Source organism: Gasterosteus aculeatus, chromosome 7 (assembly GCF_964276395.1).
Source record: "Gasterosteus aculeatus chromosome 7, fGasAcu3.hap1.1, whole genome shotgun sequence".
NCBI classification, from domain to species: domain Eukaryota; kingdom Metazoa; phylum Chordata; class Actinopteri; order Perciformes; family Gasterosteidae; genus Gasterosteus; species Gasterosteus aculeatus.
The window spans coordinates 12,355,616-12,382,164 of NC_135694.1; the positions used below are offsets into that span (position 1 = coordinate 12,355,616).

The 26,549-nt window shown below is 42.2% G+C and overlaps 1 protein-coding gene across 3 annotated transcripts; it reads right to left on the reverse strand.

The window, feature by feature from the left end:
* Nucleotides 1-660: 660 nt before the first annotated feature.
* Nucleotides 661-26,328, reverse strand: rtn3 (reticulon 3). 3 transcript variants are annotated; one of them, XM_078105757.1, is made up of 8 exons: nt 25,834-26,177; nt 21,152-21,199; nt 9,932-10,139; nt 8,616-8,754; nt 7,216-7,285; nt 6,007-6,053; nt 3,575-3,633; nt 661-3,480 (listed from the first exon to the last, which is right to left on the reverse strand). In XM_078105757.1, the coding sequence occupies exons 1-8, from the start codon at nt 25,922-25,924 to the stop codon at nt 3,432-3,434; spliced, it is 711 nt and encodes a 236-aa protein (XP_077961883.1). In that variant the 5' UTR covers nt 25,925-26,177; the 3' UTR covers nt 661-3,431. The 3 variants fall into 3 exon arrangements, with proteins under 3 accessions (XP_077961883.1, XP_077961885.1, XP_040035657.2); XM_078105759.1 differs by lacking the exon at nt 21,152-21,199 and having other exon boundaries at nt 25,834-26,328; XM_040179723.2 differs by lacking the exons at nt 661-3,480; nt 3,575-3,633; nt 6,007-6,053; ... (1 more) ...; nt 8,616-8,754; nt 9,932-10,139 and adding an exon at nt 14,278-17,178 and having other exon boundaries at nt 25,834-26,137.
* Nucleotides 26,329-26,549: the final 221 nt, after the last annotated feature.

The following is a 26,549-nucleotide window of genomic DNA, read 5'->3' on the forward strand; positions in this document are numbered from 1 at the left end:
TATTTATCTCCTACATCACAAATATATAGATAAATGTCTCTTTAAGAGAGACTAAGTCCCGCCTCTTTAAAAAAAACCACCACAGGACCTTATGTTGAATGAATGAATAAAGTTATAATATTGTAAACATAAAACATCCCTGTTTGAATAAGCCCACGGATTATAAGGTTTATATAAACAACAAAGTGAATTTGTCAGGATTTTAGCTAAAATGATCTTCAAAATCTTTACACAAAAAACCTTTTCAAGAACTCTTTGCCTTGACAACAGTACATTGCAAGAGTTATGTGAGGATTTACCATTTGCACCAGACTGCCATCTTGTTCATCAGTCACAGGGCTGGTAACTTTGTAATGCTTCATTCACTATTCAGGGCTCTGGTCCTATTATGTAATACCACATAGGCTTTAAAAGGAACATGGAGTCTCCACGGGACTGCTAACATTAATGATATAGTGTGACAGCACGGTCTAATTTTAGAAACTATAATTATGTCTCCACCCAAACACCATACAGCTTCAAGGCAGAGCTTCTTAATATTGATATTGATTTGATTTCCTCTGTGTATTTCTGATATCTGCAGACATAATGGGAAATATATGTTGTTCCTGTGGAGGCGCTCAAATTGCATTTACCCCGACAGAGGAGAACACATCCATCCTCCTTTGATGTGTTTTTATTAATTTCACTTTGACATCAGTACAGACCACATACTTTTTTTTCAGCGCTTTTCTTTTTTTTTCCTGCAACATCTTTCCTAAAGCTTTAAAAATCAGAAACAAAGTCATAGCTAATACAAAACTGAGCTCGTGTAAGTGAACAACGTCAAAGCAACACACGCACACGCAACAAAACAACATGCTGTGCGGAAACAGGTCTACTTCAGAATATATTACACTCTAAAGAAATAGAATCTGAGTGGGCGGCTCGGTTTAGCCTTGGTGCAGTTGCAGGTTAACACAGCCCCTAGTTGGAGGTGCTGCACATTTGGGGAAGCTAACTCACTGTCATGTCAACACACTGGTTCAGCCTGAAGGGAGCTGGTTGAACAATAAAGGGGCAGTTCAACCCAAAAGATACATTATGGAATAATCGTCTTCGATTCCACAAAAACACAGCAGAATATAGTTTGTGCTGCTGAAAGTGAGCGGTTTTCCTCAAAACTACGTTATAAAGAAGAAATAGTCCCCCCAAAAAGTGCTGACTTGTAATGCAATGCTGTGAGCACCACAAATGACACAAAAGGAGTTGAAAATGAAACTTTCATTCTCTAAATTCTGGAATATGTTGTGATTTGTTTGAACTGTTCCTTTAAATCAACAAAAAAAACGTAAACAGACACAAATGACCTCCATTAGCGTTCCATCAGTCAAGCTTTTAGATGACAAATTAGAGCAAACATATACAGCATCTCTACAGTCAAATAAATAAACAGGATGCTTAAAACATTAACACGGTCTGTATTCAGGGGTGAACCAGAGAAAACAACTAGGCAGACGTAGTAGTTTTAATGGGAATTTACTGCATTTAGGAGGTGTTCAGTACACAGGGACTCCGTGCAAACTTCAATTAGGGCACAGCGAACAAACACTCATGTCCTTCTGTATATTCATCCCTTAAAACAATATGGAGACAGCAGTGGCTAACGTATGACTATAGTTCAGAGCTCAAAAACACCATTGAAACAGTCACAAGTCATAATCATATTAAACAAGAGCCAGGGTAGAGAATATGATACAACATATATATATAGGGTGGCAATCGGTTTCCAGCTTACACTAGGACATGCGCTTCTTGGTAGTCAAAGAAAAGGAACAAAAGGGACAGAGTTCTATAGTAAGCTCTCCAAAAGCGCTTCCATATCACCGGCTACACACGTATTCAACCCCCCCGATCCTATTGGACTTCAGCTCAGGTCACAGCTGAGGGTATATGGACTCTAAACGTGCTAAGAGAATAAAGAAAACCAAAAAAACATTTGATGATTTTAAACAAGCAATTATCTTTTTTTTAATTAAATGAAATTGAATTAATTATACTTAAATTGAGAGTTTAAGTTATTATTCAACCCCCCAAAAAACACATCTGAACTTTATTATTAATATGACTTTTCAGAGCTGCTCCATTTCTCTGTCGTCAAATCTCCGGAGAATGCTAGTTTGTGGATCGTTCAATGATTTACGATTAAGTCCATATCCATTGCGGTGGCCGCTTTGAGACAAGTGACAAGACATCAGAGAGAATCTTTGAACGTATCCAACAATCAGGAATTATTTCTCCAGAGGCCTCGGAAACAACTCCATCTTAAAACGATGCTCTACGTCAGTTAACAGAACTCTTACAATGCTGTCATCAAGCTACTGGCTGGTCAAAGCAGCGATCCTATAATTAATAGCAATAATAGTAATAAGTAGCGAGAAGAAAAATGTACAATTGAGTGTGTGACCTCGACACTGTGGCTAGAACGGATGCGACAAAAGGAGTGCTGCTGTGAGGGAACTTTCCCTTTGATATAAAAAGCGAGGCGAATGTGTTCCGTACATGGAAGGGAGGCGAGAGAGATAACCAGAGAGTGAGAAAGAACAAGAGAGCGAGAGCGACTGTATTCCTCTCCAGGTGTATATTTACATACGGAGAACCAGTCAAAAAATGCATCTGATCAAGAGGGTGAACTAGACCAAATTATCACCACTGGCTCAGTGTTCCAACGCTTTTATTTGAACCTGCTAGTGGGTTTAAAAAATAAAATGTTCAGTGCATTACAGAAACATACAGAATTGCCTGTGAGGTGAGTCAGGCTAAGTCGCTAACAGGCCCATCAGTAACAGCAGAGTGTTAACAGCCTTTAAATCAAAGTCATATTAACAGCAGTAGAGCAATAGAGCAGGATAAGACTAGCCACATTACACCCAAAACGCTCCTTTTAGCACGCTTTTTTTTGTATTTTCTTTACTTTTACATCACAAATGATCTGTCAAAGTTATGCGTGCATTAAAGTACAGACATTTGCTTGTTTTGTGAGGTGGACAGCCATCACTCCCCTGCCCCCAGCTCCCTCTACACAACAAAACCAGGTCATATATTCAGTCTAGTTCACTCGACCTCGTGGCGCCCACCGACAGTCGGGTTCTGCCGCGGTGCTACGTCACTTCCTCGATAGCGACACGCTTCCTGTCTGCACAGGCACAGTTCTTTTTAATGCTTGCAAGTTAAGCTGCGCAGTAGTTTTACATTGAATAACAGCTCAAGAGATTTTCTACCTAGGAAGGTTCAGTGTGGTAAGGAGGTGATGGATGGTGGAGGAGAAGGGGGAGCTAGAGGGGGGGGGGGGTTAGACTGGGGTTATCTGGAGAGGGGTCAGAGAAGGTAAGGGGGCTCTAAGATGGAGATGAGGGCGATGGAGTCGTGGAGGCTTCTGATCAGGGGGTTGATCATTCAGTTTTGCAGCGCTTCACAGCTCCGGGAAGTTTCTCTTGCAACCTGTGAAAGAAAAAAACAAACTGATGTGAAACTGAATGGGTGGATGAAAGCTACGTCAAGAACACACTCATCACTGACCACCTGATTCACTTACTTGGCCATTGTGGTGTTGATCTGGGTGCGTATCACGTCAATGTACTGATCAATCTGGGTCTGGAAGGAGACGGGGTGAGACAGACGTCAGTCATCAGTGACAGAAGCATCAGTGTGGGGCTATGATTCTTTATTCTGAAATCCGATCCATTTATCACATTAACCACTGCAGGAGAATGCTGGGATGCTCATTTGGGTCGTTGTCTAGTTGACATTTCGAGTGATCAGGAGAGGAGAGCTCACTAGAGGTCTGGTGAAATAATTCAGAACAAAGGCCAGCAGACGTTTACACTGGATCAGCTGATACGTTGTATGAACTATGTTGTTTCAAGCAGAACCCACTCTGACCCCAAAACCTGCCAGTGGGACGGTAAGCAGGTTTTTGTTAAATAATTGTTCATCAAGGGGTGTAACAATTCTTTGTTTCTATTGCTATTTTTTGTATTTCTGATGGTTCCGTCACAAATTACAGCTGAAATTAAGTTTAAATTGTGATATTTGTCAAAGAAATGTTACTCTACAAGTAACATCAAATTCTACACTACTCAACACAAATTCAAGTTCGAACCAAACCTGATGAACCAGAGGGTTAAAAAAAGGCACAGTGAGTAGGATTTTCCTGGGAAAAATACAAAAATTCACACTTCCAACCCAGAAGTGTGGATGTGTCTGCGTTCGCACACTTCCTGTCCTCCGTGCCTGGATTTGATTATTTTACAGTGCGAAGGATGTTTCTGAAGGGTAGACTCTGTAAGGCAGCAGACAGATTGTGAGCAGCCAAGAACAAGCCCAAAAAATAATTGACGGCGCTGAGAAAAGATTAAAAAAATATATATATGCTGAGAAATCCAAAGCAAAACCCAAAACCAAAAGTGGGACCTGGGGGTTGGTTTTCATAGAGATCCCAAAAGAGTACTTCTACGTTCTATACCCATCGAGTGAAAGGAACCTTTGTGTCCAACTGGGCGGCTAATCGCCACCACATCCTACAACGCTCACACACATTTACTACTGAGTAGGGGTGTAACGATTCATTCACTGAATCGATTAATCGATGTATATTCCTGCGATCCAACTGAATCGATCTGTGCTCCGCAAATCGGCATTCCGGACGACATATATCGATTACAAATCGATTGAAATGGAACAACAACAAAACACAGCGTGGAGGAGACAACTGCGAGCGAGACATTTACAAACTAACTTATCGATCCAGCGTGTGGAAACATTTTGGCTTTTGCAAACACGGAGGTGTTCTAAATAAGTCGGTCGCTGTTTGTAGAATATGTAGAAGCCCCCCAAAAAAAGACACAGAAACACGACGAATCTTTCCGGCCATCTACTAAGGCGCCGTGGGATTAAACAACGCCGACAGTCAGGACCTCTAGCAGCGTTACCGCTGCAGCAGCAGCAGCAGGTAACTCCAGCTCTGCAGACACCTCAGGCCTCGCCAGCACCAAACTCAACATCACAGTAACAATTGCCAAGTTTAGCTGTAAAGACATGCGACCCTACAATGTGGTTGAAAATCCAGGGTTCTGTAAATTGATCCAAACATTGTGTAAATATTGTGTAATGTTTACATTGAAAATGGCACTTGATTCAACTAAAAGGTTAATATATTTTGCTATTAATTGTTGTTTGCTTGTTTACAATATCCATTAATTTAAACCTGATTTCCTTAAAAGAAACAACATGGATCTCATAAACTTTGCCTGCACTGTCCAGTAAAGTTACTGAATCGATTTCAAGTCACTGAATCGAATCGTTCTAAATTAACCCAGATCGTCCATGAATCGAATAGGCAACCATGAATCGCGATCAAATCGTTGTTAAAATGAATCGTTACACCCCTACTACTGAGCATTGCGGGACCGTAACTCGGGGCCCCACTCCATTGACTCCAAGGCTAAATGTTAAAACTGTCAGAACTGGTGCCAATGGGTCCATCACATGCTGCATTAATGCGGAGAATGCTTACCGTGATTGGCTGCAAAAAAAGTTATTTTTGTCGCTTGCAAGAAATGTTCGACTGGAGAAGTTTTGATGCAACTGGTCTGATCCGTAGCTCTCATCACATCGAGTATTGAAACATTAAAAAAAAAAGGTACCCGTGAACGTAGCATCTTCACTGTGACTAAATCCAGGGCCAAAGCAACAACAATAAACTATGACCAGCAAGGGCCCCCCTCAAACAGCTGATGAGTACATTCCCATAAACACATGAAGTTCCCAGTAGTCACGATGTGCATGGACAGGATGAGCCGGCAGTACAATGACTTCACATTCTCAGCAGCTAGACACTGGACAGCAACAAGCCTTCAGGGTGTGATGAAGACCGGAGTCATCCAGTGACTCAATGCTCATGGGAATATTCAGCTGAAGTCATCCGATACATTCACGGAGGCCGAGGACAAAGGGTTGCACTCTCACCTTGTTCTTCTCGTAGACGGGAGGCACGGCGAAGAGGAGGATGTCAGCTGGAGAAGAAACAGACAGCCAGAGAAGACACATTACTTCAGCATTTTCATATTTATTTATTTATTAATTAGTGTTTGTTATTTATTTTGATGATAGCATATTCATATTATAGTTTGCACAATACAAAACAAACTTGATTCAGGTCTTTAATGTTCAGTATACATGCATTGAAAAATGAAGGCCACATATAGAATGTCACTGTTGTCAGAATGTGTGTTTCGGCAGGTTAAAACTCTGCCGCAGCCTTTTGGGCTGCTTTTCTTCTGCCCTCTACTTTTGCTCGAAGAGATGCGGCTAAATATGAGAGTCCGCTAAAACTTTGTCCAATGTACATTCGTCCAGAGCATCCTCTGCTTACCTATTTGCAGATGCTATTTTTGCAGCTTAAAATACAATGGATATGGAAGAGAAAAGAATTTTCTGCATGCCCCTTGGTATCAAAAGGTAGTTCTTCACCACCTCCAACTTCGTCACTTACTGCAAGCAGGAGGAGCATATTTTCCACTATAAAAAACCCTCAATAGAGCAGCGACAAATGTATTGTTTCAATCAACTACATTAATCATCAACACTTATTGGGCGACAACATGAAATCTGGAAGATTTTCCAGCTGGTTATCTTAAAAAAAAATGAAAGATTTAAAGGAGAAAGTGTGTATATAGTACAGTGAGGTGAGGTTATCCACACTCCTCAAACTAATGTCTCCCAGTCATCGTGGCAACCATCGGACTGAAGGAGCACGTATCCTCATTAAATTATCCCCACGTAGAATTATGCCTGCAACATACATCATATTACTCTTCATTAATAGCATGCTATGTTAATATGGTTTAGTCTGTTAGAATCTCAATACGTAGATACTTGGAGGCTTCATGTCCTCATTCAGTTATGAACTATATATTGGCCCTCAAGATAAAATCAATTGTGACACTTGGCTCATCAATATTCTGTCTATACTGCTTTGTTAAAAGTTACCTGAACCCAATGAACTTGAAACCATCTGAGAAATAATCAACTAGGCCATAAATATTTGATAAAAAATTAAAAAAAAGGTTTCCATAACACACTGACATGGATTGCATTGCAGGTGGACTTTTTCAGGAATGTGTATTTAGAATGTGTAAAAACATAAAACAGCATCTCGGTTCCCTCAGTGCTTACCCAGGATGAGGATGGTGATTCCATTGAAGACAGCTCCTACGTAGGTGAACAGCCACATGACCACAGCCAGCTGGTGAGTGAACCAAAGAGGAACGCAGAATTTCAGGACACAATACAACACTTGAAATAGGATTGAAACTCTGATTTACAAGTTCTAGAGCTAAGTGTAAATTCTAAAACTAGGTCTTAATAGTGGCCATTAGAAACTTATAAAAGGCCAGAAAAATATTAATGGTATGAATTGAATTTTATGGAAGCCTATTTCCACCACAAAAAAAAGAGCAAATTAGACGTGTGGGAACTAGTTTTATCAGATGTCTTTTTGAAACCAGAGGAACGAATCACCCGCTGCGAGTCGGTACAGACAATGCAGGTTTTAAGGCTTGCACATTGGCTCTACTCTGCAGAACCAGCGATTGCCACCTGGCTGATAGAGATAAACAGAGATGCCTGCTTGTTACAATTTGATAGGCCAGGCGCTGATGTCAAAGTATGACAGAAGCAGGCATTTATTTTCCCTTAAAATATTTTTGGTGAGTTCAATACCCGTATCTCACCCTCCACCTAGCCTGTTCCACTCCCTAGAACTGCAAGAGTTGATAGAAGTGAAAGAAAAGCAGCTGTCAAAGCGCTTGTGACGCACCCACACAGTGTGGACTGACTGAGCTTGACTGTCAGCTCCCGGTTTCCCCTGTTAGTTTTGTTGCACCTTTTGGGAGGGACCCCTTTACGTCTACCTTTCTCGTTTGTGCATAGTTTGGTGACAGCCTGCACAACTCTCACCAAACATCACCATAGCTCAGATGTAATCATTCATTCGAAACCACTAAAGCTAGTGAAGGACAGACTTTGAATTCCTTCAGATAAACTACAGCTCGGGGCTTTTCAGAACAATGAGAGCTTCTTCCTCGTTTTTCCGATGCGTTTTACAAAGCAGAATCTTTTGGCTACACGTCCTTAAAATGAGCCATTTCATCTGTGGCTCATTTTATCATAAGTTGTTTGGCAGCTCAGTTAAGTAAACCATTAAAAAGAGGCTTCTTGTCTTTCATGTTCGTCTTAACATGAGATATACCTTTATAAGTGGTGGATCAATTTAAACTTTCAGTTTGCTCTACTTGATTTTTGTATATGTCAGTGTCCTTGATTCCTTAGAGTACATCTGTTGGGATTCTAAACTCAAGTACAGTTATGCAGGACTCGTTCATAACCTGGGTATGTAAAGGTTAACAGTCTTCATTTCATTTTAGCGATAAAGATCAGATTAGTACTTCTAATTGGACTGATTTCCCCCGAGAGATGGGTTACTAAGGTTCTTGTAGAACAGGGTGGGTAAAGGTTTCCATTATGAGCAGAGGAAATGACCGCGACTCAGATGACTGATGGTCAGGGCTTCTCACCTTCAGGGAGTCCACGAGGTCCTCGACCAGGAAGAGGCGGCTCATCTGCTTCAGGGCTCGGTTGATGTGGGTCAGACTGGAGTCCACGTGCTTGCGGAAAGTCTCCGGGGGGATGCTGACATCCTTTTCTATCAAGGTTCTGCAGAGAGGGAGGAGGAGGTGAGCACAAAATGAGGCTAAGTTTGTGAGTCCTGCAGGAAAACAGAGAACTGGCCTGTAGTGAGGAAACGAATGAGAGGCTTACATTTGTTTCTTTGTGGCTTAAAAAATTAATACATTCACACTACTACATCTTAAGATGGGTATATTTGCTACCTTTATACTGAGCTTTCATAATTCTGCTGCTGCCGACATGAGGAGGAAGCAGCTGTTATTGGAGCGATTAGCGAGCGACGTGCCCGGCAGTGCCTCAGTTGAGGGCGATGGAAATTAAACAGATTTTCTTATTAAGGCATATCTTGTTCTACACAACTATTGGGAAGTTCATACGGAGGTTAAAGTAACAACAAAAACCTAAATGCTTTCCAGTGCGAGAGGGAATTCAAGCACCAGGCCAGTTTATAGAGGAAGATTGTAGAATATTGTCGAGCGCCACCGTTGTAGTTATGAAAGAGTACTTTAATACTTGCCTTATTCTCTCTACCTCCTGTTAAGACTGGTACCTGCATGTCAGCGTATGCGTTTAGGCCTGCGATACGTTTTTATGCGTGCTAGCATGGACCTAAATTATTTCACAAACGATGCTGGAACAAGATGGATGTTTAAACAACAACATAGTAGTGAGGATGTCTGCCATGGAATTCTTAAATGTATTTACTTTACCTTCGGATTGAAAGGCCTTCATTGTTAAAAAACGTATACATAAAAACATTTAGGTTTTAAGTTAGTTTTGAAGACTTTTTCCTCTGGTCAGCAAAACATAATGTACATTAGTTTCATATTGGATTCAAACATTCAAATATCATTAATCAAATGAAAGACAGAAGCTCTGCTTTTGGTGACAAACAAAATGTCAAACGACACATGTGGGTCCTGACTGTGTCTTTTGCGATTGATTTAGAACCACCCCCCAATTGTATAAAAATAACGTTTAATAGATAAATATTTGGTAAAGGGCCTCATTGTATTCTGATCAGCTCTTGTTTATATTTCAATACATACTTAAAGTAGCGCCGGCCATGACTGCCGCTGGCTTGAAAGAATAAGAAACGTTTCTATTCTCCCACTTTGGCCTAATTTAAAAACGCAGAGAACTAAAATCTCCTAAACAACCCGAAAGAGAAGGCAAAGTAGCATTGAAATTCTATGAGTCTTACTTGAAGGGGTGTCCATCGCTGGACTTCTGCACGGCCTGGACGACAGACTTGTAGATGCGGAAGGTGATGGTGACACAGAGCAGGGCCAGCAGGAGGTAGGAGGCCACGCTGATGAAGCTGAAGGCTGCCAGCGACAGCAGCAGCAGCAGGGACAGCCCGAACACCACGCCCGACTTCTTAGGGTCCCGCCAGTGGATCAGATCCTTTACTGCAGACAGGAGGGGGGGCGTTAGTTTTATTTAAAAAATAGACGCTGAAATTTAAGGATTTAAATCTAAATTGTTTGCTTTATTCGCAATGTTTCCAAAGTAAAAGCTTGGCTCTATTTCCAGCGGAGGTAAATTGAGCCCCTATGGTTGGAAAATCTTGATGTTATCCTAGTAGTTAGCGCTGTGTGGAGAAAAGCTCAGAATAAAACACTGGTATGGAAACAGAAATCTTCTTTGGAGAATAACAGGGCACATTGCTGCGGATGCCCGCTTCATGTTTGTATGCATGTCCTGTGAGGAGTCGCCATGCAGAAGGGATGGCCTCTGTGCAAGGCGGTTATGTAACGCTTAAAAGGGGCCGGCACGCTCAGACTGACACGCCTTCCCTCTGCAAAGGGGAAACGGCTGCATTTAAAAAAGCCTTTAGTAAGTGGGGGAGGAAGCACGTGGGCCGATGCCTCAGGGACGGTTCGGGCTTCAGTGGTCCAGCTAGTTTAATAGGAACAGACGTTATATGGGACCGTCACACAAACAGCCATTTGTTTTAGTGATAAAATATGAAAATTAATGTAAGAAATGTATAAAAGCAGAATGTACAACATCAAAAAGACTAGGGATTGAGGGAGATCTAATGATATACTCTGGCCAATGAGCCCTCAACAGCCCATCATGGGCTCAAACTAAGTCCAGCTCCCAATTAATACTGCTGACAACTCTTGCTCCATTTAATATAGGTAATTATCCCACTCAGACATCCTTCCATTTTTTGCAAAGTGCTAAATATCTGGCTAAACCGAAAAATAACTAGAATATATATAAATAAATAAATAAAACTGGATATTTCTTCAACCACCACAAGACTATTAGATGGAGTTTCATTCCTTAAGAACAGGTCAAATTCCAGTACATTGACAGCTATTGAACTCAAGCTATATAAAAAAGTATTCAATGCATTTTGCATACTAATAGACTGCATGAAAACCACCATACCAACAATTAGCATTGATCAAATAAAACGCTTTCATAAAATAAACTGTACGATTGGTAGAAGGGAAAAAAAAGGGACTCCTTTGCTGATGTAATGTTTTCATCTGACAGCAACACGAGTGGGGTTTCCTCACCCTGCACTGCAGGGGTTGGTGTGTGTGTGCGCGAGAGAGAGAGCGAGAGAGCTGCCAGCACACCTTACTTCGAGACTTCAACAAACAGAGGCTCCACATTAAAAGAAAGGTAAACATTTTTTTATTTATATATATATATATATATATATATATATATATATAATACTTAAAATAAATAAATAGAAGAATGTATAAACAGCGTTATCTTATTAAGATATGAATAACGTCTTTTGTCAATTGATTTTTTTTTAAAATAATGATGTACTAGCATTTTAATTCTTGTGGCAGCCTGTGGGGGCTCTCTCTGGCTCTGTGGTGTTGGGCACGAGCAGACACAAACAACAATGTAATGCACCTGTGTGCTGCCATTAGTTGATCAAACAACACATTTCAGGAAGTTCCAAACACAATTCACCAATTCAGGCCTCTGGCCCACTTCACCTGCATTTGTAGAAGGCATCATATGTTCTGCCTTAGTAGAGTTTTAGGTCTCTCTCTGGATTTAAATCATCACACAATGTACAGCAAATGTTAAAGTATGTGACAACAGGGGATTCTGGTCACTATGCAGTGGACTAGAGATCCATATGCATGCTGGTCCATTCAGACCAGATGTTCTTTTAAACTGGCAGTTGACCCATTTTCACTCAGTTAGCAGCTCACTCTCACTTTAGCTATGGTTAGTATATCTCTTCATCAGGGCTTAGTACAAGTGCTAGATAGCTTTCAAAAAAAGATATCGACCGAAAGGACCCGGCAATAGTTTAAATCACCACAAGCGTTATTAGGACATGTGCAAACCACCACAAGAGAACGAGGGATTCCTCGCACACGGTTCTCAACATGTAGATTTCACCCGGCAGCCAATGGTGATAACATTGCAAAGAGCTTCGACCACAGTCACATTGCTGGCAGAGCCAACTATGGAATTTGAGGCTACACGTTACGCTTCCATTGCAATCTTATTTATATATATATATATTTTTTTTAAAGAAAAGGGACAAGTAATATCAATCATAGAAAAACCAAAACAATGATGAGTAGCCATAATAGATTACTGGTAGTGGGTTTAATTACGAGTTCATCTAGTCAAAAAGAGTATTTTAAGTAAAAAGCCATTAAGCCTGTTCAAACCTTACTCTACTTTTGACGTGACCCAAATACATTTCCTGACTGAAGTTATTCATTCTGACAAAAAACAAGATGATAACCTGAACAAACAAGACATTACAGGTCCTTGCCAGATCGCTTAAAGGGGAGTAAAATACCAAACACTGACACGTGAGCAGTTTGATTAGGATTAACACTGAGCACTTATGGTATGTTCAATTGAACTAATCTTTCACAGCCTGACAACAAGTCGGGTGAACTAGCCCACAAATGAATTTAGAAGATCGCGTTAGAAAACACTATGGATTTCACTGACAGATGGCTGGGATACATTTTCGGAGATGGGGGAACAGAAACCTGAAAAGCAAATGCAAAAATGACCTCGCTTATCCCACATGAAACACGCACACAAACTGAAACAAACTCACTCCGCCTAATGACCAGAGTTATGGAACAGCACTGCAGAGGGGCACTAAAATAGCTCTAGCTCGTGGTTGGAGGGGGGCCAAGCTCCTCTACAGACCACTGAAACACAGCTTTCTTTTCAATGCAAGTGATTGATATCTGAATTAGAAAACGACTACAATATGTTCACAGCTAGCAAGCTTGTTCAGAACAGAGCATTGAACATGATAGCATGTACACGCCACAGCTAGTAGCGCCATTTCATTTTGATAAAATTCTGGTTTGTGTTATGTCTTTTTTAATTGAGAACTTTTGGCATCTAAAAGAGCACCATTTATTAAATTCAGAAAATGAAGCATTGGGATAGGATTAAGTGCAGCAGACCTTAGAATGCCCAGTGTCAAGCAACCAGTCAGACCTCCTGATCCCACAAAGCAGAGTCTGCCCCAGAAAGAGGCAGGAGAGTCAAGATGAACGCTAAGGACCTCAGGAGACACCACTACCAAGCCTACTCTTAGCTAATATCAAAATATTAATATAAATCTTAGTCTAACCCAGTTCATGGAGATCAGTGTCTGTTTACATACTTGTGTGGGGGTTTATTTTGTCTTACCATGCCTTGTCATGGTCTTTGACAAGTGGGCTGTGGAAACTTGCATCGAGACAGAAATCCGACACTGGGGATTGACTGTACCCCGTGACTTTCAAGGTTCTTGCAAGCCAACGCTTTGGCGCTATATCTAAGCCCCCACCTCTGCTGTCCTTTACAGCTGAGCAATGGTACCCTGACAGAGGGCAGTGGAGGGTGACAAGCTCAAATAAAGTTAGGATCACTGGACTATATGCACACTACACTGATTTGGCTGCTATAATCTTAACGTAAACTGCAGTCTCTGCAGCTTTTCTATCTCTCTGTCACATAGCCAGACGACTTAAGACAATGGTTTTCCTGTGTTGTAGTTCTTTAGATTCTCTAGCTATTTGCTACTCGACATAAGAACTTCTCTTTTAATAACTTTAATAATGCTAAAGTGCAATAGATCCCCTGACATTCAAAATGTGTCTCTCAGTCTCAATCTGTATCTGTAGTCCTCAATGAATCAGGCATGCAAACATTCTGACATGAGAAAAACTGCTCCAATTATAACATTCCCTTTTGGCATTTACTCTGTACATGTGCCATCATGCAATAATTCACACAAGTGACTATGGTTGGTGGAAGTTAATTTTTATAAAAATAACACGCCTTATGAAACACTGGCCTAACCCTAGCATTTCAGTTATTTTTAGAGCCTGGAATAAGGCCGGTAGAAGAAGCCCTTTTTCCATTCTCTACGCAATGGCTTCACTTTTCATGTGTTCACTCAACTACAAGACCACAAATGCCCACAAAGGGACACCGTAGAAAAGTGGAGTGTGGCCTTTGAGAACTGGTAAAGAAACCTTTGTAATTCGACTTTTTCTGACTGTGTTCATTTGAAGGCCTTTCATACCCTTCTAGTAAAAGTGGCCACTATGGGGGGAAGGCTAGCCTCCACAGACCTAAAGAAAGAGAGGGACGTGAAGAGTTCCATCTGCAATAACAAAATTGGGGTTTTTCTACTTAAGCCTGGTCCAACATGTATGCATTATAGAATATTATTGAAAAGGGGCAGAGCGTTAAAAGGCACAAAAGTAGGTTTATTGCGGGAACTGTATGAGGTCAGCAGGCCTACTGCCCATAAGAAAGAAGGGTTACCTGATAAGTGGGTTAGTATTGCGGTCAAGACATGCTCAGCAAGATGATAGGCTTCAGCAACCCACTCGTCGATGGCTTCTACCTCTTTGGAATATGTGCGGTCTAACACACGGCTGCCTTGAGAACATGGAGGATTGGGAGGTGCGGCAAAGGAAGACTGCTGTGTAGATGTCGGGCTGGGGCTGCCTGTACTCTGGTCACAAACCCTCGACTGGACAGGCTCCACCTCCACCTCCACCTCCTCCTCCTCTTCGTAACTGCTGCCCAACTCTTTGAGCGCGTTGATAGTCAGCTGTTCTTGTTCAAGATCCATCACCATGGTTGGAGGGGACTGGGAAGAAGGCATAACGGTTTTGCACACCTTTTTATTGGAAAAGACCGCTTGGACAGTGTCATCGGGCTCCTCATCCTGCCTTGATTTCAGACACTCTCGCATGAACTCCACAAAGCTATCTGTAGGCTCAAACATTGAACTGCCGGGGGCAATGATTTCTGTGTTGTTTGTTGAATCAGGTGCATGGTGACCTGCTTTAGTGTCCTGCTGGATCTTTGATGCAGCGCTCTGTTCTGGGAGGGAGCAGCAATTTGCCATGTTATCTGTAACAACATCAGTGGTCATTTTTTTAATTAAATCTTGCTCGTTGATGCTGCTTTGTTTTTCACCTTGGATAGAGGAATATGGATCTTGGGGATATTCTCTTAGAGATGGTTCACCAATTGGCTCGGGGAGGGCTTCTTCACTCACTGCAGGGAAGTCCTCCAGATTTTGAGTGCACGAATTCAGTGGTTCAATTTGAATAGGATCCGAAAGAAACCGCTGCCTAGCATTGTTTAACCCTCTGTCATCAATGTCATCCAAGATAGAGGATCCATCATACTCGTAATCAAACGACTGTCGGTCATAAATATCATCTTGCATGAAGCTGCTTTTAGATTGGGGAGTAGTCTCCATGTAAGCATCTTTTGCAACCGTGTTGCTCCTTTCATCCACCTTGGGCTGAGAATGAGGAGTCACACAAGGTTTGACCAGGATATCTTGTGCTTCATCAGACCAGTCTTCATCATTGTCTGGGAATTTCACGTCTTCATGTATGACTATGAAAGGGGAAGGTTCATCCTTTACTGTACTGAATGTGGTGCAGGGTTTTTCAAATTGTGCCTCAAGTGCTGATGCAGATTCCTGATGTACAGTTTCAGGAATCGATTTGAGGATGTTGTGTTTAGGAGAGTATTCATCATCTGAGTGCACAGGTGAGGATGGAGGAGAGTAGCCTTCCATAAATTCGGTTTCTAAGGGCCGTACTTTGGGTAGTTCATTTTTACTGTCACCTTGCTCTAGGGTTTTTGGAGATTCTCTAGCAATATCTTTTTCAGCCTCGTAATCATCATCTTCAATTTCCATTTCCATCTCCTCGTCACTGTAATTTGGCTCATCTGTCTCAATAACATTTATTGTAGGAACCTGCATCAGCTTCCTCTCAGACTTTGGTGGAGGGGACTTATTTTCCTCAGTGATATGATTGGGATTTTCAGAAGGAGGGTTAGGATCAGTTGAAACTGCTGCATCAGAAGATGCAGGAAGAACAGATGGAGGAACAGTTACACCATCTTCAATGACTGTGTCATCAGATTCTCCTGAGCTGTCAGCTTCGCTTGCCTCTGGGGGTTCCAAGTCCACAGTCCACGTGGTCTTCTTGTCAGAGACATTATGTTCAACATCTGTGCCAACTGATGGACCAACAAGAAGAGATGAGGTGTCACAGCCTGAAAGAGGAGCAGACGCAGCGGGAATCACTGAAACAAGATTTGTTGTAGTCAGGGCACCCGTTTTTTCCTGCTGATCAGACATATAGGCTGTTGGTAAAAAGCTTAGATCAAAGCCAGACTCTTCCTCAACACTTGACTGCTTCTGTGCAACACTGAACTCATCCTTCAGTTTTGGAGCCTCAGCAGGAGAATCCATGAAAGCAGTGGGGACACCAGCAAAGGCAGCAGGAGCATCAGGAACTAGGTCAGCATCCTTTAACGCAACATTGTCAGCAGTTGTTACTGTTACTGAATCTACAGCATCAAAGTCTGGCACAGGAGGTAAGTGAGCCTTCATCCACTCTTCGGTTTCTTCAAATTCATTTACTTGTCTTAAATCTCCCAGTACTTCAAAGGGAGATTCTGGTGACTCTTGATCAGATGAATCTTCACTTTTTTGGACATTTGGAGTGATTTTCTCTGTGAGATATTTGGGGGCGTCATTGGAATATTTGGGCATGTCAGTGAGAGATTTGTGGGTGTCAATGGGATCTTCTGGGGCATTGGGAGATTCGGGGGTGTCAATGGGAGATTCAGGGGCGTCAATGGGGGTTTTGGGGGTGTCAATGGGAGATTTGGGGGTGTCAATGGGAGATTTTTCATGGTGGCGGTCTCTGAAGTGAGAGAAACCTCCATCACTTCTAAAATCAGGTTCCTTTTTTTTGGCAGCAAGAGCTTCAAGTGCCTTTATTCGCTCGGACACAGGAGATGTCTTAATCGGCGAGTCGGGTTGTCCATCTGGTGGCCCTGCATCACTCCCGTAATTACCAGGGGTGAATGAGCCAGATTGAGAAGGAAAGCGGAGGGATGTCGCAACACCTTCACGGGGCTTGTCGGAGCCCAGGATCACTCTTTTGTCTGCATTGGCATGTATGAAGAACGACAGCACGAAGGAAAAAGGAAGGGAGGTCATATAAATCACAGTAGTACCTCAACATCCCATGCAATTCTAATATTAATCAGCGAGGTCTTAATGTTGCAGCCCAAGCAATCATGCATTGCACCATGAAGATATAAGATTCGTAAAATGGATCTTCACTTTTTGCATGCCGCTTTTAACTCCAAAAAGTTGCTATCAGGACTACCTCAGTATGGCAACTTAAATTATTTGAATGATCAGATGAAGCAGCAAAAGAAATAAAATATTACTGATCTCATCATGTTTGACTATGGTGACTGTCAGTTGCAATTTGTATAGCAAATGTGTATTTGCTATACAAATTGCTTTTCTTTTCCTTCAAAACAGATTGTTCACTAAACCACTCCCAGCTGAATAAATATGGTGATAGTGTGGTATTGTTTGAGACAAGACTTAAACATAACTGGGATGAACTCGTTTTGTATTAGCTACACGTATGCAAGGCTGCTAACTTCAATATAAAAAGCCACTGGTCAAATTTTACAGAAAGCATAGTGTCACATCCAAACTACATTTAAACAATACTGATAGTGTACTAATAACAGTAACTCGATGAGGGCTGCCAATGGTTACTGCGCACGCCACCTTTTACCCAGATATACAAGATGTATATCTGGGTTGTACACAACCCAGATTGGCTTGTTGATGTACACAACAACAAGCCAAAGGTCAGAAACAAACCTGTACTCAAACCCCAAGGACCTTTTGTCCAAGTTGTGCTACCAACTTAAAGGTTCCCAACAAAGTACCTCTTGTTGCACAAAGCTTTGGGCTCAGGTGACTGAGTTCTGTATTTTCAAATTCTATTTTTCTCTCCCTGACAAGTAATGTCCAGTAGGCAAAGGGAAGGCAAAAGAGCTAAGACAAATTCGCTGTAGTCCGTTACTTGCTACATAATTAGTATTTGTTTACGGTCTTAAAATGATTTTAAAAAAAGTGCGATAACACTGCTGTCCCTGTGCAGTTAACTCCACCCTTTCCTCACCCACAGAACTGAGGAGCCGCTCATGGTCCCCATAATGGAAGGAAACACCTCCCAAGCCGTGCAGCCCCCAACTATCCCACAGCGTGCCATAGATGTTCTCAGCAACTGTTCCAAAAATCCCATGATCCCTTTCAGCGCCAATGATCTCACGCAACATTGAGGCAGTACCGTGGAGAATTGGCTACTATATTAAGACATGAACGTCAGCTGGCCAGCTCAACTTGAACACAACTTTAACCTTCACCCAGCACACAATCCTGCGAATGCATTCCCAGATCTACTAGTATCGTCTAAATACTGCAAGGTCCAGGTTCGTCCTCCTTCAACGGTGTAATTTCTGTTTTCAGCATGATCCCATGACCCCTACCCTGCACTGCATAGACAGACTCCTCCTCTGATGCCCAAATGACTAGTCCACTTTGTCTTGGACTGCCACCTCCTGTGCTCTCACAATACAATGCCTTGTTCAAACTAGGCCACATAAACAGACTTTCCATCTCATCAACAGCATTGTAGTCGTTTTGGCTCTGTGCTGATAAACAAAGTCCCAAACAGCTTGTGCTCTGCGAATAAATCAGAAGATTTTACATCAGGTTGCAGAAGGACTGTATACTAAAATCTATGAGTGGCTCTTTGAACATGGTTCAGATAACGCAGTAAACTGTTTTGTAATATGCCAAATAACGTCTTTTACGTCCGAGTAACTACAGATGAGTGTTCATGTATGTGTGCAAGTATCAAAATAATTTGCTCCAGTTAGCAAAAAAATAGATAATGTTAACAATTGTAACAATGAAGTGTTAATGAAAAAGCTAGTTTTTAAAAGTTCGGACAGCTTGTTTGCAATCACGTGATTTATAATGCTGGAAATTCAGATGGAGGGCAGAAGGTGTACTGCAAATTGGTAATGGAGGAATGGTAATGCATAAAAGGGTTGTTTGAACCTGCAGGTAGCAGTTATCACCAGAAAATACAAACACATATTGGATGCGATCCCTGCAAAATTGAGAACATAGATTTCCACGACTTGTCTCGTTCGCCCACGTGGAGGTGATTGACATTAAAAAATGACCTCCTTTTACAGACCTTCAACTACATAGCTTGTCAGATGAAAGCATACAAGAGTCTAAAGGCTTACAACTATTTTGAGAGCGGTTGGGTCCCCGACCTAAGAACCAAAGTAGCTTTAAACGGCCACCCAGTTGGCAATCATCGCTAAAAACAAATCTTCCGGTACATAACCGCCAACTAGCTTTCTCCTGCTAAAACTGACCTAAACACCAACCATGGTGGTGATATTTGGCAGAATTATAGCCAGTCATATCTCAGTTGGTGTTTTTCATCATTGTTTCTATAAAGGATAAAGCTACTTAGCCATCTGCCAGGAGATTTATCGTTAGATATGCTAGCTTCCCGGGTAAAACAAATCTGCAGACTTTGAACGCTACTCTGGGTCCAAGTTTGTCGACAAACTGCTCTCACTAAATAGTTGTAAGCCTTTGTACTCATTTAGACCTTTATCTGGCATAGCGCCATGGTCTGTGTTTGTCAGCTTGAGTTTGCTATATAGTTAGCAAAATTATTCAACTCCTCCTTCGCTGAACTACCAACCCCACCCCCCCCCCCCACACACACACACACACACACACATACTGACATAAGTGTGTTGGTTGCGGGTAACTTGAGTACTTGTCTAACCTAATCTATGCCCATCCTTTTAGGTAACTATTTAACTAAACGCTTGTATTGGCCTCCTTTTGTTTTTACTTTCACACAAGTACAAACCTATGATAATGATGAGAATCAAAGCAATAATCAATAAATTAAAAAGAATGTAGTAGCAAAACCGAACAAAGAAAACCTACTACTTAATGCTTAAGCGACTATGTGAGACATGCACAAAGCCTACAAAGCTAGAAGCGGATAGTGTGGTGGATGTCGAGTGAGCGGCCGCAAGCGATGGGCGGTAAATGATATCTCTCAGTGCCACTCATCCTCTGGGTCCCGGCTGCTGCTGCGGCTGAGGGGACCTTGGGTTTGGATACTAGGGCAGCAGGAAGCTAGTGCCCCCCCCGAGAAACCAACCTGATCCATTTTTAGGTTTCTGCGCTTGTGCACACAATGTCAACTTGAACTTATCTGCCTTCTTAAAATAAGGTGGCAATCTTGGGATTATCTTGAACCTACAGTGAGTGCTGCTGACCTAAATAATGCTCATTGGCAGGCAGTAAAAAGTGCATGGGATCAGATTCCTAGCAGCTGCAGAGAGGTGCTTTAACTCGACTGATTCTTTGTGTGGGGTAAGATTCTGGAGATGGAAGAGTAGTAATAAACGGGAGGAGATTTTCTTTGATTTCCTAGTGACCGCTGCGATGCATGCCAATTCGATCCATTACCACCAAGGCAACAGAGGCACGTTATCCAAAGCGAACCACATAGGTAAACGTCTGTATGAGCATGAGCTCAGAATTTGGCCTGCAGCTCATACAATAAATTAACAATGTCATATGTCAGTAGATTGAAATGTCTATTTAGAGGATGAGCTCGAAAGATGTCATCTCAAGTTCCAGAAGGGGTTGGGGGAGGTGAGAAGCATCACCAATACCATGTGTCATTGAGAGTAGTAGGAGTCTTACTGCCTGGCTAACTTAGTGCAGCAACTCAGGGTCCGAAGTGTTGGAACCAGATGGAAGAGCATGACAAGGTGTATAGGCGGAGGGGTGGGTAAAGACCAGTCAAGCTAGGTAAGGATCTGGGGTTAAAACCAGAGTTCACTACTGCTGGTTTGTATGTTGATTGGACTCAGGCGAGCAGGAAAGGGGCACTAGAAAGAGGGATGAAGAAGAGCGGTACAGCAGCAGGCTGGCCCGAGAGTACAGGACAGAGGGTGAGAGATGGCGAGCAGCGTAAGCGAACCATACACTTGCCTTGAGGAGACTGAATGAGAGATACGGGCGAAGAGGAAAGAAAGGAATCTGAAAAAATAAAAAAAAGGACAGAAAAATGATCATCCTAGAAGAGGAAGAAAAGAAGTTCTATTCATTGAACCCATCCAAAGGAAGAGAAGAGTTAACTTATCCAGCCTTAACAACTCTACATTGTATAGCAATACAATGACATTGATATGCCACTACAAAAACTTTAACACATGCACTTGTATTTTCTAAACAAGAAAGACCTTCATTTTCTGCGTAGAACCTTAAGATTTTAATTAAGCAGACAAAAGCACGGGTCACTTTGCTTTAGTGTCACTGTGAGCAAACAGAACAACCAACAGACAATTTATTCTTTAGTAAAAAATTTCATGTGCACTAAATGGGCAAAATATTAATGCTGATTTTCCTTTTTTCCCCACTCATAAGAACAGGGGGCGCATGTTAAACATCCATTACCTCGTAATTTACAACATGAGAGCCCTGCAGTGAATAAAGTGCCAACAAGCAGCAACAATAAGCAAGGCCCCCAACAGGTTACATCCATCATTTATCACCAGCTTCAACGAATGAGCCAAACAGCCCAGAGCCCCCAGCTCATCCGCCAGGAAGGGTTAGGCCCTGTGATGTTGCACATCTCTTTAGTTAGTTTAGATACTAGGTTGTCAGTGGTGTATCGGCCTGGTATAATCTGTCAGTGTACTGCGAGCACGGCGGAACGTTTGCTATTGCCTGAGAGAGGGAGAGGAGCGTGTGTGATGCCACATATGAAGTCTGCATTAAGGCAGTGAGCTGTGAACATTAGTTTTCATTGAATTAATGCTATAATCTTCAAGACTCAAAGTTCCAGTGTCTTATTTGCCAGCTGATGATAAAGCGACATGTTTTTCCCAGGCTGGATTAAGATGGGCGGATGTTTAAGGTGGACTAGTGGTTTCCATTTTAGCAGTTGCTCCCGCAAGTTGTTTGCAGTTTAACAGATTTTTTAACGCACTATGCTTAATAATTATTGCAAGTGAACACTTCACTATGAACGTCCTTGGGCCAAAGGAATGAAAAAAAGCCAGCTCCATGAAGGAACGGTCGTGTGTTCATCGAGAACAACTTGACTGGACTGGTCTAAAGGAGAGGAGGTAGTCATTAGGGGGCTCACACCTCATTCCACGTTCGGTCGGAAGAGTTTCAGGTTTACGACGGGCGGCGGCCTGGTGTCTCCTTTGGGTTCAGCTGAGTCGGAGTTCCTCCATGCTGGGTAGGTTGGGGCTGCTGTGCCCTTGCACTGCAGCAATCCTCCTCTCAGATTCATGTGCCTCTTTACCGTCTTAATACACAACTCCTTCACCTTTTAACCGCAGTACCAGCTCTGAATCTTACAGTGGTACCACATTTTTCAAATTGAATTGAAAGCGCTGAGAGGGGATACAGGCAGCAAACATGATCCAATTCTGCTGGTGCGAGCGCCACGCGGACATATGCAAGCGTTTGAGTGTGAAACTGCAGTGACAGTGAAAATAAAAAAATAAAATAACATTACCCAACTATTTTTCGTGGAAACATCTCTCACACTCATACATTATACGTGCATGCATATATGGCCAATAAATTCTTCAAATTCTTCTTGATAAAATCAGCTTGTGGAAGTGTTGGCGCAGGGCGTGTACCCCTGAGAGCCAACTCATTGTCTCTGTGACCTCATGATGTGGTCCACTCCAGCAGGGAGTGGAGGGAGGTGGGCCTTTTCTTGAGCAGGGAGAGAGAGGAGGGGGTAAAGAGGCTGAAAGAACTCCAAGGTCCTTCAAGCTGCGGTGCTTCACACTGGGAATCTTCAAATGAGTCAATTTAACAACATTGATTGGAAAGAAATGCGTGTTCATTAGTGGAGCTGTGATTTGCTGCATTTGGGATACTATCAACTACAGTAATTGAAGTTTTGCCAAGCCATTAAAAAACAGTTGGATTGTGATGTGAACCATGCCACAGCAGGGGAAAAGAATTCTGTTTTCCTCAGGGATCAGATCAAACTGAAGGTGTGTTTGATGCCTCAAGTAATATAAAGGTCAGTCTGCTTGGTTAAGAACATTCCTGTGAGGAAAAGTGAGCACGGCGATGCCTGAATGAGTTACTACAGTGATCAAACTGTTCAAGTGTTGCAATCTAGTTTGACTCATCCAGAGAAACGGGCTGAGCTACAGACGGGAGCTGGAGAGCCGGGCCGGGCCAGGCCGGGCCATCTGATACCACTTGAAAGATAAAACTAGTGGAGTTTGCAGTGGAAAATACTGGGCATCACCAGGCCTCGGCCACCTGTACCCATCACTCACTGAAAACCCTTCGGAGAAATGATTTACTACTTTAGTGACTAATTGTTTCCAACTGTCTTGACTGACTTTTGGTGGTTAAGAGAAGACAGAGGAGCACTTCTGACTCAAATTGCAGGTCTTTTCGCTACTGTTGCAGTCCTTAAAGAGATTAACAGCCGGTCCTGGTTCTTTTAACTTTGAATGAGAGAAATCAACATGCTCACAGAGTATGACCATTTGCCACAGTCTGACTTTACACCAAAGTATTGGGATCAGGTTTTCAAACTGATACATCTGAACTACATACAGATATTCTCTTCCTTCTTCCCCTGACAAGTGACTTTCAAGTCTAACGTTGGACAACTATGGCGTTAGCTGTGTAAAAATCTATTATCAGCAAAAAGCAAATTGAAATACATTAGGCCCTGTGCTAAGGGAGGAAGGAGGGTGTCATTAGTTATATCATTACAAATTCACATTTCCTGTAGATGCCCAGTGGCAGGTATTAAATCAAACATACATGTCCAAGAAGAGTTCTATCGAGTAGCTTAACTAGATTTTTTTATAAAGCTATAAAACACTTTCTCTTCTTGTCCATTTATAGTCAAGTATCAATATATCATATGTTAATGTAGATTCAAAAGCAACACAGTGGCTCTTGTCAAACCTGTAAAGCCAGAAATAATAATTAGTAATTAGTGGCAGATTTTACAATAGTAATACACATCCACTGCCGACCCCAAAGTTTCTGTTTGACATGGATGCAGAGTAGGACCCAATACCCGTATTTTACGTATTTTGTGATGCTGTTACTACAGAGGCTGATGTTTGTTACCTATCAGGAAATCTTTTTTAAAAGCATAACTGATCGTTCAGAGTTTGGTCAGGACTGCCAGAAAACATTGACACGTTTCCTGGAGTCTGCCTTTCAAAGGGGTACACAAGAACTTGCCATCATGTCGGTGTAGTTTGTGCCACCCTTTGTCATTTAAACATACAGGGATGCAAGTTCAGTGAATTAACTCCAGGCTATGAAAAGAATATCCTACATCAAATATTATTGTGCACAAAAATGTCTAAACCCTCTCAAGGCTGCTAATGACTAATCCATTATAACTTGGTCCATGTTGACATGTTTAAAATCATTCACTAGGTGAAATGATTGGAAGCCTGGAAAATGCTTTGTGCTGTAATTTGTGCACTTCCTTTTTAGTCCCGGTAGCTTTCTGGTCATCTTTCATTTATTTAATATCTACAGTCCAGGCCTTAGCCAGTAGGAACTGAGGCATCAAGAGCCACACCTAGTTGACACCCATGACCACACATGCTGTAATTTCTCAAAGCCTACAATCCCTATGATTAACACGATGTTGCTTTTGAAAGAATTTCCAAAGGCTCACGTGAGCTGGCTGACTGGGCCATGGAGTTCAGACCAGAAGCTTAACACAGAGCTACACACATGCCACTCACACAGCTCCTGAATGTGCCACTCCCTCAAAGAACAATCCACTGTCAGTCAACCCCTCGGAATACACACCACTCCTTCGTTTTTTTTTTTAATTAGGCTGGGCTGGGCTGTGGAACCTGAAAAGCTAAAAGAGCCTCACAACTGGAGAAGGCGACAGGATTGATGGTACCAAAGCCTCATCTGGCTGGATGTTTGGTTCCGGGGCGGTTTCCCCCGCGAAGACACAAAGGGGCAGTGCGCCTTTAAGAGGTCCTCCCTTCGCTGCCAGTAACAATGCAACTGCAGTGCAGCGCATCGCTCCGTGTAGCCTCGAACACGCTTTGTCACCTCAAACCTTTTAGTGAAAACTGTCATGTAATGTGCAGTTATCAAGCAGATCCGCCACGTTGAGCATGACGCAAGACGTGGGTTTAAAAAAAACCCCATATATATCAAGTGTCAGTATTAGTTATCTCACTATCATTTGGAAGAATGGACGCTGCTCAGTAATGACCCATGTTTATGTGTTTAGTTCCATGTCGAGCTCTGCAACATCGGCTATAATGTTCGCTTATGAAATCCAAAAACTGACGTTTAGCGAGACATTCGGCTGTGAAAAGAGAGCGCGTGAGGGAAGCGCAGGCAGGCCGCGGCGGGTTAGTAGCAGTGTGTCCGGATAAGTTCGCTACCACAGGTGTTTCCAATCGTAGCTTAAACAAGCTTAAATCTAGCACACACAGGCCAACCGCAGACAAAAGAGAAGAAGCGTTTCTACTTTACATGTCAATTCAATAGGTACTGACGTAACTTAAACCTATAAAATCCGTAATGCCTGTAATTAAAAACAGATGGTTTAACGGTAATTCGTGGTAAACCTATTGGTTAAAATTGACATTTGTATAGCAAACCTAACGCTGAGTCATTCTTACCGGATAGCTTGGATTCTTTGGCAGCCGAATTTTGTCCATCGGCTAAACCTTGCGACGACGATATCTGGGCGGATTGAGTCATTGGATCCATTTTACTTTAGTTTCAAAGCAACTGCACACAGGCGATAAAATGTCTGGCGACTCTCTTTAGATGTTCGTTACTGTCCCCTGAAGACCTGAATGTCGGACGACTGTCCTCAAATTTCCCCAAGAGCGGGATTCGAATTTACACCTTAACGCAACGTCCGAGCACTGACAGTTGAGCAGATACGGAGGGAAACAAGGCGGACTGAGGAGGAGGAGAAAAACCAAACATGTCGCGATGGGACGCATTCAATGTCTTCGCTTAGGCTCCTACATCTGAAAATCAGGTCCATTTAATGCGACGTGTGTCTAAGACCAAGTACAATAACATAACATATTAAAATACATTACTGGTTTCCATGTATTTACATGTCTGCCATATTCTCTGTTGTTTCAAAATAAAAAAATGTCACTGTTGGTGTTTGTGTTTTTGTTTTGAAGTTCATTTTAGTAATTCTGAAAAATTCGACAGCAAGTGAAGGCAGCATAAGGAATATTCTTGAACAGACACCATGTTACGTTCATACCAGTACTTAACAACAATGGGATTTTGTGTTTCAGACATAGGCTGCCTTACACACATCGTGGATGAATTATATCAAAAAACGCATACCAAGCAAGTATAAAATACA